General features: G+C 36.2%; 1 protein-coding gene across 1 annotated transcript in view; it reads right to left on the bottom strand.

The window, feature by feature from the left end:
- The window catches only part of Net1 (neuroepithelial cell transforming 1), a 53,739-nt gene that overhangs the window by 18,738 nt on the left and 21,983 nt on the right, over nt 1-13,018 (bottom strand). The window contains exon 3 of the mRNA XM_047520996.1: nt 11,873-11,932. Within this exon, the coding sequence (XP_047376952.1) occupies nt 11,873-11,932 (60 nt within the window). The remainder of the gene's footprint in view (nt 1-11,872; nt 11,933-13,018) is intronic.

Genomic DNA, 13,018 nt, shown 5'->3' with positions numbered 1-13,018 from the left:
CAACCAGGACCTGTAGGACCCCTAACCTGACCAACCATGCCCCACTTCCAGGACCCCTTAGCCTGACTAACAAGCCCCACCTCCAGGAACCCCAACCTGATTGACTGCACACCACCTCCAGGACCCCCCGCCTGACCGGCTGCACCCCACGTGGACTTGGCACCTGTGCTCCATTTGCCAATGTGTTTGGAAGCCAGTGCAGCCAAACTTGGATTATCCTGGAAGCGGAAGCTGCCATCTTTAGGTGGAGCAAATTCCATCCTGAGACACCTGCTGGAGACTGGAAGCTCATTGTCAGGTACCTCTCCTGCATCAGGCTACTGAAGACTGGGAGGTTTGAATAGTAAATGACTGTTACAATGTAGATTTTTTTTTTTTCTTCCTTTTTAAAAAATTTTAAGTTTTTATTTTTCTAGCTCTATTTTCCTTTTGTTTACCTGTTTCCTCAGAGTTTGCTTCTCCCTTTTCTCATGCTAACAACCAACTTCTTTTGATTCTGCTTTCACTCTTCCTATGATCTAGTACTTCCTTCTATATACTCTTTTCTTATCCCATTAAACTGTTACGTCCTACACCCTCCCCATCCTCTTTGACCACCATTAGAAACTAAAGACCTCATTGCAAATCTATTGGTTATAATGTAGATAATAATCAAACTCATCCTCTCTGTTTATTATGACAATACTGTTAACATCTTAATAGGGGCTATTTGGTTGAAAGCTGCATATTGTCTGTATGGGGTGTTGCTAATATATATACATTTTTTTTCGTAGAATTATTTTTTATTGTAAACAAATGGGATACATATGGTTTCTCTGTTTGTACATGGCATAAAGGCATACCATTTGTGTAATCATAAATTTACATAGGGTAATGTTGTTTGATTCATTCTGTTATTTATCCTCTTCCTCCCACCCCTCCCACTCCTCTTTTCCCTCTATACAGTCCTTCCTTCCTCCATTCTTGCCCCCTCCCTAACCCTAACACTAACCCCTCCCACCCCCATTATGTGTCATCATCCACTTATCAGCGATATCATTCGTCCTTTGGTTTTTTGAGATTGGCTTATCTCACTTAGCATGATATTCTCCAGTTTAATCCATTTGCCTGCAAATGCCATAATTTTATCATTTTTTATGGCTGAGTAATATTCCATTGTATATACATATACCACAGTTTCTTTATCCATTCATCAATTGAAGGACATCTAGGTTGGTTCCACAATCTGGCTATGGTGAATTGAGCAGCTATGAACATTGATGTGGCTGTATCTCTGTAGTATGCTGATTTTAAGTCCTTTGGGTATAGGCCAAGGAATGGGATAGCTGGGTCAAATGGTGGTTTCATTCCAAGTTTTTTAAGGAATCTCCACACTGCTTTCCAGAGTGGCTGCACTAATTTGCAGCCCCACCAGCAATGTATGAGTGTACCTTTCTCCCCACATCCTTGCCAATACCTGTTGTTGCTTGTATTCTTGATAATCGCCATTCTAATTGGGGTGAGATGGAATCTTAGGGTGGTTTTGATTTGCATTTCTCTTATTACTAGAGATGTTGAACATTTTTCCATATGTTTGTTGATTGCTTGTAGATTTTCTTCTGTGAAGTGTCTATTCATTTCCTTAGCCCATTTGACGACTGGGTTATTTGCATTCTTGGTGTAGTTTTTTGAGTTCTTTATAGATTCTGGAGATTAGTGCTCTATCTGAAGTACGATTGGCAAAGATTTTCTCCCACTCTGTAGGCTCTTTCTTCACATTGCTGATAGTTTCCTTTGCTGAGAGAAAGCTTTTTAGTTTGAATCTATCCCAGTTATTGATTCTTGCTTTTATTTCTTGTGCTATGGAAGTCCTGTTGAGGAACTCTGGTCCTAAGCCGACATGGTGAAGCTCTGGACCTACTTTTTCTTCTATAATCTGCAGGGTCTCTGGTCTGATTCCGAGGTCCTTAATCCATTTTGAGTTTAGTTTCGTGCATGGTGAGAGATATGGGTTTAGTTTCATTCTGTTGCATATGGATTTCCAATTCTCCCAGCACCATTTGTTGAAGAGGCTATCTTTTCTCCATCGCATATTTTTGGTCCCTTTGTCTAGTATGAGAAAATTGTATTTATTTGGGTTTGTGTCCGTGTCCTCTATTCTGTACCATTGATCTACCTTTCTATTTTGGTACCAATACCATGCCGTTTTGTTACTATTGCTTTGTAGTAGAGTAGAAGATCTGGTATTGTGATACCCCCTGCTTCACTTTTTCTGCTAAGGATTGCTTTAGCTATTCTGGGTTTCTTATTCTTCCAGGTGAATTTCATAATTGCTTGCTCTATTTCTGTAAGATGGGTGTTGCTAATATTGATCTTCCCCTTAAAGAAAAGGTTTTGGAAACCTGCAGGGTCACTATAAGCCTATAGAGGGGAAACTGCAATACCCCAGATTCCCACTGCTATTACATGAACAACATGAAAATATATGAACAACATGAAAAAAACAAGGTAAGAAAGTGTTTTAAACAAACCAAGATTCTATATTAATAGAATCTAATGACAGCAAGGTAGAAGAAATGTCAGAAAAGGAGTTCAGATTATACATAATTAAAATGATTCACGAAGCACAGGATGAAATAAGAGAGCAAATGCAGGCAATGAATGATCACTCCAATAAACAGTTAAAAGAGCAACTTCAGCAAACAAACAATCATTTCAACAGAGATAGAGATTCTGAAAAACAACAACAACAAAAAACAAATAGAAATCCTTGAAATGAAAGAAACAATAAACCAAATTAAACACTCAATGGAAAGCATCACTGACAGACTAGATCACTTGCAAGACAGAACCTCAGACGATGAAGACAAAAATTTAATCTTGAAAATAAAGTTGACGAAACAAAGATGATGATAAGAAATCATAAACAGAAACTCCAAGAACTATGGGATATTATGAAAAGACCAAATTTAAGAATTATCGGGATTGAGGAGGGCACAGAGATACAAGCCAAAGGAATGAACAACCTATTCAATGAAATAATGTCAGAAAATTTCCCAAACCTGAAGAATGAAATGGAAAATCAACTATAAGAGGCGTACACAACACCAAATGTACAAAATTATAACAGATCCACACCAAGGCACATTAAATGAAAATGCCTAACATCCAAAATAAAGATAGCATTTTAAAGGCTGCAAGAGAAAAGCATCAGATTACCTATGAGGGAAACCAATATGGATATCAGCAGATTTCTTAGCCCAGACCCTAAAAGGTAGACGGGCCTAGAATAACATATTTCAAGCTCTAAAAGAACATGGTTGCCAAATGAGAATCTTATACCCAGCAAAAATAACCTTCAGATTTGAAGACGAAATAAAATCCTTCTATGATAAACAAAAGTTAAAAAATATTTACAAATAGCCTGTGCTACAGAACATTCTCAGCAAAATATTTCATGAGGAGGAAATGAAAAACAACAATGTAAATCAGCAAAGGGAGGAACTACCCTAATGGAAAAGCCAATCAAAGGGGAAACCAAGTCAAGTTAAAAACCAAATATAAGCCAAAATGACTGGGAATACAAATAACCCTCAATAATAACCCTGAATGTTAATGGCCTAAACTCATCAATCAAAAGACAGAGACTTGTGGATTGGATTAAAAAGAAAGATCCAACAATATGCTGCCTTTAAGAGAATCACCTCCTAGGAAAGGATATCCACAGACTAAAGGTGAAAGGATGGGGGAAAAAAAAAACATACCATGCACACGGACTCAGTAAAAAAGCAGGGGTTTCCATCCTTATATCAGAAAAAATGAACTTCAAGCCAAAGTTAGTCAGAAGGGATAAAGGACATTTCATTCTGCTTAAGGGAACCATAAATCAGGAAGACATAATGATTGTAAATATTTATACCCCAAACAATGGCACATTCATGTATGTCAAACAAATCCTTCTCAATTCCAGGAACCAAAAAGACAATACTTCTGGGTGACTTTAACACACCTCTCTCACCACTGGATAGATCTTCCAAACAAAACCTAAACAAAAATCCATAGAACTCAATAACACAACCAATAACTTAGATTTAACAAACATCTATAGAATATTTCATCCATCAACGAGCAAATACACTTTCTTCTCAGCAGCACGTGGATCCTTCCGTAAAATAGACCGTATGTTATGCCACAAAACAGTCCTTAGTAAATACAAAAAATTAGAGATACTACCTTGTATTCTATCAGATCATAATGGAATGAAATTAGAAATCAATGATAAAATAAAAAACAGAAACTACTCCAACACCTGGAGACTAAATAATATGCTACTGAATCAAGCATGGATAACAGAAAACAATAGGGAGGAATCAAAAAATTCTTAGAGGTAAATGAGAATGATGATACCACCTATCAAAATCTCTGGGTCACTCTGAAAGCAGTACTAAGAGGAAAGTTCATTGCATGGAGCAAATTCAAGAAAAGAATAAAAAGTCAACAATGAAATGACCTGACATTACATCTCAAAGCTCTAGAAAAAGAAGAACAGAACAACACCAAAAGTAGTTGAAGACAGGAAATAATTAAAATCAGAGCGAAATCAATGAAATTGAAACAAAAGAAATAATTAAAAAAATTGACAAAACAAAAAGTTGGTTCTTTGAAAAAGTAAACAAAATAAACCCACACTAACAAAGAAGAAAACTCAAATTACTAAAATTCGTGATGGAAAAAGAAATATCATGACAGACACCACTGAAATACATAATTAGAAGCTACTTTGAAAATCTATACTCCAACAAAATAGAAAATCTCGAAGACATCAACAAATTTCTAGAGATATATGACCCTCCAAAACTGAACCAGGAGGACATAAGCAATTTAAACAGATCAATTTTAAGCAATGAAATAGAAGTCATCAAAAGCCTACCAAAAAAGGAAAGCCTGACACCAGACAGATTCTCAGCTGAGTTCTACAAGATCTTCAAAGAACTAATACCAATACTCCTCAAAGTATTCCAGGAAATAGAAAAGGAGGGAACCCTTCCAAACTCATTCTATGAAGCTAGTATCACTCTGATACCAAAACCAGACAAAAATGCATCAAGGAAAGAAAACTTTAGACCAATATATCTAATGAACATAGACGCAAAAATCCTCAACAAAATTCTGGCAAATCGCATACAAAAACATATTAAGAAGATATTGCACCTTGATCAAGTAGGGTTCATCCCTGGGATGCAAGGTTGGTTCAACATCTGGAAATCAATAAATGTAATTCATCACATCAATAGACTTAAGGTTAAGAATAATATGATTATTTCAATAGATGCAGAGAAAGTTTTTGACAAAATACAACACCCTTTCATGCTCAAAATACTAGAAAAAATAGGATAGTAGGAATATACCTCAACATGTAAATGCTATTTATGCTAAGCCCATGGCCAACATCATTCTTAATGGAGAAAAACTGAAAATATTCCCTCTAAAAACTGGAACGAGGCAGGGATGCCCTCTTTCACCACTTCTATTCAACAGCATGCTTGAAATACTAGCCAGAGCAATCAGATCAGAAATTAAAGGGATATGAAGAGGAAAAGAAGAACTCAAGCTATCACTATTTGCTGATGACATGATTCTATATTTAGAGGATCCAGAAAACTCCATCAGAAAATTTCTAGAGCTAATAAATGAATTCAGCAAAACAGGATATAAAATCAACATACATAAATCTAATGCATTTTTACTCATAAGTGATGAATCTTCTGCAAGAGAAGTTAGGAAAATTACTCCATTTACAATAGCCTCAAAAATAATATAAAATACTTGGGAATCAATCTAACAAAAAGGCGAAAGACCTCTACAATGAAAACTACAGAACATTAAAGAAAGAAATTAAAGAAAACTTTAGAAGAAGGGAAGATCTCCCATGTTCTTGGATAGGCAGAATTAATATGATCAAAATGGCCATACTTCCAAAGGCACTATATAGATTTAATGCAATTCTAATTAAAATCCCAATGACATTCCTTCCTCAAAGAAAAAGAGAAAGCAATCATGAAATTCATCTGGAAGAACAAAAGACCCAGGATAGCCAAAGCAATCCTGGGCAGGAAGAGTGATGCAGGAGGTATCACAATGCCAGACCTTAAACTCTACTATAGAGCAACAGTAACAAAAACAGCATGGTATTGGCACCAAAACAGACAGGTAGACCAATGGTACAGAATGGAAGACACAGAGACAAACCCACACAAGTACAGTTACTTCATACTAGACAAAGGTGCCAAAAACATACAATGGAGAAAAGATAGCCTGTTCAACAAATGGTGCTATCAAAACTAGAAATTAAACTGTTATCCCTCACCCTGTACAAAACTCAACTCAACATGGATCAAGGATCGACGAATTAGACCTGCGACCCTTCACCAAACAGAAGAAAAAGTAGGCCTGAATCTTCATCATGTTTGCTTAGGACAAGACTTCCTTAACAAGACCCCCAGAATGCAAGAAATAAAAGCAAAAATCATTAAATGGAATGGATTCAAACTAAAAAGCTTTTTCTCAGCAAAGGAAAAATCAATAATGTGAAAAGAGAGCCTACTGAGTGGGAGAAAATCTTTTCCACACACACTTTGGACAGAGCACTAATTTCCAAAATTTATAAAGAACTTAAAAAACTTTACACCCAAAATACAAAGAACCCAATCAACAAATGGGCTAAAGAACTGGGCAGACACTTCACAGAAGATATACAGGTGATCAACAAATATATGAAAAGTGTTCATCATCTCTGGTAATTAGAGAAATGCAAATTGAAACCACCTTTAGATTTCATCTAACTCCAATTAGAATGGCGATTATCAAGAACACAAGCAATAAGAAGTGTTGGCGTGGATGTGGTGAAAAAGGCACACTCATAAATTGCTGGTGGAGTTGCAAATTGGTGCAGCCACTCTGGAAAGCAGTATGGAGATTCATCAGAAATCTTGGAATGGACCCAACATTTGACCCAGCTATCCCACTCCTCAGTTTATACCCAAAGGACTTAAAATCAGCATACTATAGTAGCCACATCAATGTTCATAGCTGCTCAATCAGCTAGATTGTGGAACCAACTGAGATGCCCTTCAACAGATGACTAGATAAAGAAACTGTAGCATATACACACAATGGAATATTACTTAGCCATAAAGAAGAATAAAATTATGGCATTTGCTGGTAAATTGATGGAGCTGGAGAATATCATGCTAAGTGAAATAAGCCAAGACCAAAAAACCAAAGGCTGAATGTTTTCTCTAATAAGTGGATGATGATACATAACAGTGGGCAGGCCGGTGGGAGGTAAGAGAAGAATGAAGGAACTTTGGATTGTGTAGAGGGAAATGAGGGGAAGGGAGGAGAAAGGAGGGGAGGGGGCAGAGGAAGGAAAGATAGTGGAATGAGACAGACATCATTACCCTATGTACATGTACGATTACACGAATGGTGTGAATGTACATTGTGTACAACCACAGAAATTAAAAGCTGTACCCCATTTGTGTATAATGAATCAAAATGCAATCTGTAAAAAAAAAAAATTAAGGAAAGAATTAGAAATAAAAGAAAACACACATCAGATGAAAAAGACTAACCTAGAAAAAACACAAAAGCAAAGAAAAATAATATCTTTACCTTCAGTACACTAGGAAAACCAATCATCACTCTATCATCTGGATGTAAAGGACTTTAAATGTTTTTAATATTTTTAACATCTGAAGTCATTTTACAAAGTGTATATAAGAAGTAATAGTGAAAACAGATTCATCGGTAATTTTAATAATTTAAACATAGCAAATTTCTTTATATCAAATAAATCATGGTGTTCAAACACTGCAAACATCACATTTGGCATATAAACAATACACAACTTTTTAGTGAAACAAAATAGTCCAGATTTTTAAAATCCTTTACCATAATATTTTATTGGGATCTTTACTCAAATTAATCAAGTCCTCCTCCCTAATAAAACTTCATTTTTAAACCAGATTTGAAAATTCATATTATCTTGTCTTTGCTTTCCCCCCTTCTAAACCATTAATAAGATTGTTGAGGTTAATCACTGCTCTCCCTTATTGCAGTTTAGAATAAAGTCACTTTTTCTTACCAACAAGTTGTTTTGATAATATTTTCAGAGAACCAGAATTCAGTCAGGTTATAAAGCATAGAAATAGCACTGCTGTCTGTTAATATGCACTCATTGTCTAATAATTAGGAAAACAACTCCCTCTGTCAATTTCCTTCTCTTTGTTGTTATAGTAAGAAAAGGTAAAATTCTGATTGAATGAAAGCTAAAAGCGACTGTAGAGATATTTTCTCCAGTCTTCTGGCACACTGAAAGATAATTCAATGTCATCCTCCCTTATTTGCAGTTTCACTTTATTGGTAGTACTGGAGATTGAACCAGGGGTACTCTATCACTGAGTGTTATGGTTTGGATTTAAGGTGTCTCCCAAAAGCTCACATGTGAGACAATGCAAGAAGGTTGGAGGAAAAATGATTGGATTATAACCTTAACCTAATCAGTGAATTAATCCCTGGTGGTATTAACTGAGTGGTTACTGGAGGCAGGGGGGGAGTGGCTATGGGGTATGTATTTGATCTGGCAAGTGGTGTCTTTCTCTGCTTCCTGATCTTATGTGAGCTGCTTCCCTCTGTCACGAACTCCATCAAGATGCTCAGCCTCATCTCATGCCCCAAGAAATGGAGCTGGCTTTCTAAGGACTAAGACCTCTGAAACTGTGACCTTCAAATAAACTTTTCCTCCTTTAAAATTGTTGAGGTTAGGTCTTTTAGTCACAGCAGTGAAAAAGCTGACCAAAACACTGAGCTATATCCCTAGCCCTTTTAATTTTATTTTTAAGACAGGGTCACACTAAGCTGCCAAGGCTGGTCTAGAATTTGTGATCCTTCTGCTTCAGTCTCTCAAGTTCCTGGCATTACAGGCATGTGCCATTGTGTCCAGTGGTTTCACTTTTTACAGCTTTAGTAACCTGCTGGTCAAAGTGGTCCAAAAAATATTACATGGAGAATTCCAGAAATAATTCATTGGTTTTAAATTGTGCACCACTCTGAGTAGCATGATGAAATCTCATGCCTTCCTTCTCCATCCTACCTAGGACATGAATCACTTTTGTTTAGCACACATACACTGAACAGGCTACCCACCCACCCATTAGTCATTTAGTAGTTGTTTTGGTTATCAGATCGACTGTTGTGGTATGATGGCTTTTATGTAGGGTTTGGTACTATCTGAGGTTTCAGGTGTCCATAGGGGATCTTGGAATGTAACTCCTGCAGATATTGGGGTATTTCACTAACACACTATAAAGCCAAATCATAAAATTTATTTCATTATTGCAGCATTTTTCTAGGTAATTTTATCATTGTTCATTTTTATTTTAGTCTTTTTTGTTAGCACACATGAGAATAACCTATGTATAATGAAGTAATAATTTCCAGAATGAGGAAAGAGCAAAATATTTCAAGATAAGAAAAACTATGATCTCTAAGATTTCATGATGGATCTTATATTTATAAAAGAAACCAACGGACCCAATATTACAATTTTAAGATTGAATGAATTTTAATCCAAAACAAAACAAAACAAAACAAAAATACTCAAACTGGATCCAAGGGACCCCAATTAAGTTCTAAGGGTTAAGAGCTTCCAGATGGCTTAACTTCTGCCGATCATACTATAAGGGGGCTGTCTATGTTAACAACTGCTGAACCTATATTTGTACTCACGAGTAACTTCTGGAGAGTATTTATGATAATAAAAAAAGGGCAGATCAGACAAAAAAGGATGCCTGAATGCTTTCAGTGTTTACCTTATTTTTTAAGGCCCATGTACCTTTTGTTTGAAAATACTATTTGATTAGGTTTTCTTTACTTTTTCTTCTTCTTCTTTTTTTTTTTTTTTTAAACAACTCTGCAAAGGTACAAGTTAACTATAGAAAACTGAGAGAAATGCAAGTAAGTTTTTTACGTAGAGATGTAGATGAACATATTTACCTGTTTTGTATCTAATTTAGCAATGTTATTCTCTATTCTTCCTTTTGATGATCAGAATACTTTAGAGTTTCCTAGTCCTTTGAACAACTCTACTATTCTATTGCCTCATTCAGCAGTAAGTTAATTAAATCTTTGAGGGGAATCTTTACTTTTTAAGGAGAAGAGATAGAGCAATTAGTGTAGCAAAAGACACCCACCCCCAATGAATCTTCGACAAAAAGAAGAAACGAAGATTCCCCCCAAACCTCAATCAGGCAGTCATGATAACCTCATGGTACCAGCACTGGTACACAGAAAAGGAGAAGGAAGACCACTGTGCTTCTCTGGGCTTCCAACAGAACTTCAAAGACATGCCAGTCTGAGAAGAACAGCTTCAACTGGAAAGGGCCCTGTAGGATTCAATTCTTAGGCAAAGGGCAAGAAAAATGCTAAGTGAAAAGGTGCTGAAATTACCTGGGATATATAAACTCTCAAAACTAATACTACTCTGAGAAAAATGTGGTGTAGAATCCAAATTGAGACAAACAGGACAATAGAAGCAATGACAAAAAAAAGTCCAGATAAAAGAAAGAGGGAGTGAAAAGAAAGATCTCAGAAGGCATGAGGTCATGCCTTCAAAAATCACCTTATTCACTTCGCCTAAAGAAACCAGGGTTCTCTTAGAAATGACTGATTTCAGGAATAGAGCAGAAAAAGAAAATGTACAAGTAGGCCTGGAATAAGTGAACTTGTTATCCTGGAAGACAAGGTAATAACCCTCTAGATAAGAGAAAACGTCACGTCAAAAGGACACAGGAACCATCCTGAAGGGTATCCAATGGCCAAATATGGACAAGTTAAGCATCAGTAAGTGAGTGTAATAGCTGAAATGATCAAAGCAAAATTAATGTGTTTATATCCATGAGTTCATAAGAATATTAGCAAAAATCATCATTTTCTTTTAGAGAATGCTAGTGAATACAATTATTTTTTAAAAAAGGATAAAGAAAAAGAATCAAGCACTTATCCTACATTTATTATAAATCAATACTTCAGAGTAACTAAATGGTTGGTGAGGGGAATTTATCTTTTACAGAAGTAATCCAGCTAATAAACAGAGGTCTGATAAAGGCATAATATTTTCACTTTGTAACTTCCTGTGAAAATACAGATCTGGGCAATAATTACCAATTTTGAGAACATCACAAAAAGATAATATATACCTTCTGAAGGAAGTACATAGTCCCAAACATACAATTTGTTCAGGCCTCTAGATCTACCTACCAACTTATCAAAAATGTAGGGAATACCACAACATGGTAAATGATAGCATGGGGATGCAGAAAGCTCTAAAGGAAAAATGACAGTTTCTTCAGTAACAATAACAAAAAACTGTGAGAAAACAAATAGCTACAGGGAACCTATGAATCAAAAAATACTTCAATATAATTAATCGTAGATAGTCAAGTATGAACTGCATCTGATCCTATGAAGGGATTTTTGCTACTTCTTAAGGGGATAGAGCACTGCCGTGCTGCCCTCTTCAGGAGGGCCTGGTGCTCTCCTCTTCACCAGACTCTTCTGCCTCCTTGCAGGTCATGGCCTGTCTCCTTAGGCACTTATGGATGTGATCACCAGCTACATAACTGTTCTGAGTGTGGTTCCCCCTTATTTTTAACTAAGTAGAACAGCAAAAAAGAGGGTATCTGTGAACCAATAGTATTCAGTTTTGCACTTAAATTTGCCACAAACCTCCTTTCCCCTTAAAAACCTAACATTCATTTGTATTATAGCACAGAAATAAAAGGGTATCTGCAAATTTTAAAGTGCTTTTCTTTAAGAGGACAACAAGGCTTACCTTTAGATCAAGGCTGCTAAGGCTTACAACATCATCATCTTTTTCTCTTCGTTTTCTTTTCTATAAGGAAAAACAGTAGATTTCATCCTTATGTAGAAGTGCATGTTACCCCATTAAACAGATTCATACAAATAGAAAAATCACTTATAAATTGTTAAGTTTTGGGCTATTTGCACAAGAAAGTTATTTTGATAAGTGACATTTGGAAATTGTCTCTGGCATATATACTATCAAAATAGCACCCCCCCCCCAATTAAGTGATCTCTTGCTGTGAAGTGATTCCACCATATTAAAAAACATATTTATGTAAAGATCTTCAGAATAGCACTCATATTGGTCTTGGGCTGTCTGTACTTGTTAGAGGAAAAAGTAAGATAGATTTTATACAGAAAGGCAACGCTTTTTTTTTTTTTTTTTAAAGGAACACTTACTGTTTATCCTGGAGGCAGAGGAGGAAGTCTTCACTAGGGGAAAATAAAAAAAGTCCTTTTCTTTTTCTTAGCCCAAAGTAAAGTAATTGAGATCTGTTGCCTAAAGCAGGATTTAGCAACTGAAAGATGAAACCCATGTCCCTGGATTTACTTTCCGGTATCATACAGCTCTATTGGTGCTTAGTAGCAGCAAAACTGTGTAGCTATCATTTATGGTTCAAAATCAGTATCGAATAACGAACACTTCATCATTACCTCATGTACTGTTCATAATCAATACTGAATAAGTACCCTCAAGTAACATTTCATCTCAAAATAACTTTTTATAGTACTTGCAACCAGTTTAGCTCTTGTGAACTCTTAAAACTGATCAACCAGGGCTCCCTTAGAGTTCCTGGCCCCACACAGAAGGGAAACTACTGGGAGTCTAAACAGAGTTGATAGCAGAGAGTCACTAGAGAAAAGGGAAAAGGAAAGACAAAGTACAGAGGGACATGGGGGAAATAATGGAGGCAGGAGGTCTAAGAAAGCAAGCCACCATGAAAACAGGGAGCTCTGGGAAGTTAAGAAAGCTGTCCAAACCCAGACTCCTTGTAAAAGTGGAGAAGAATGAAATTCAAATTAAGATGAACAAAAATTCTCAAAGTCAAATCCTATACAAAACCATTCTAAGAAAAAAAAGAGAATAAGGGGAGGAATACTATCCTTTTAAGGA

The sequence above is a fragment of the Sciurus carolinensis genome, chromosome 12, assembly GCF_902686445.1.
Source record: "Sciurus carolinensis chromosome 12, mSciCar1.2, whole genome shotgun sequence".
NCBI lineage: Eukaryota > Metazoa > Chordata > Mammalia > Rodentia > Sciuridae > Sciurus > Sciurus carolinensis.
This window is presented reverse-complemented; position numbering and strand designations above follow the sequence as displayed.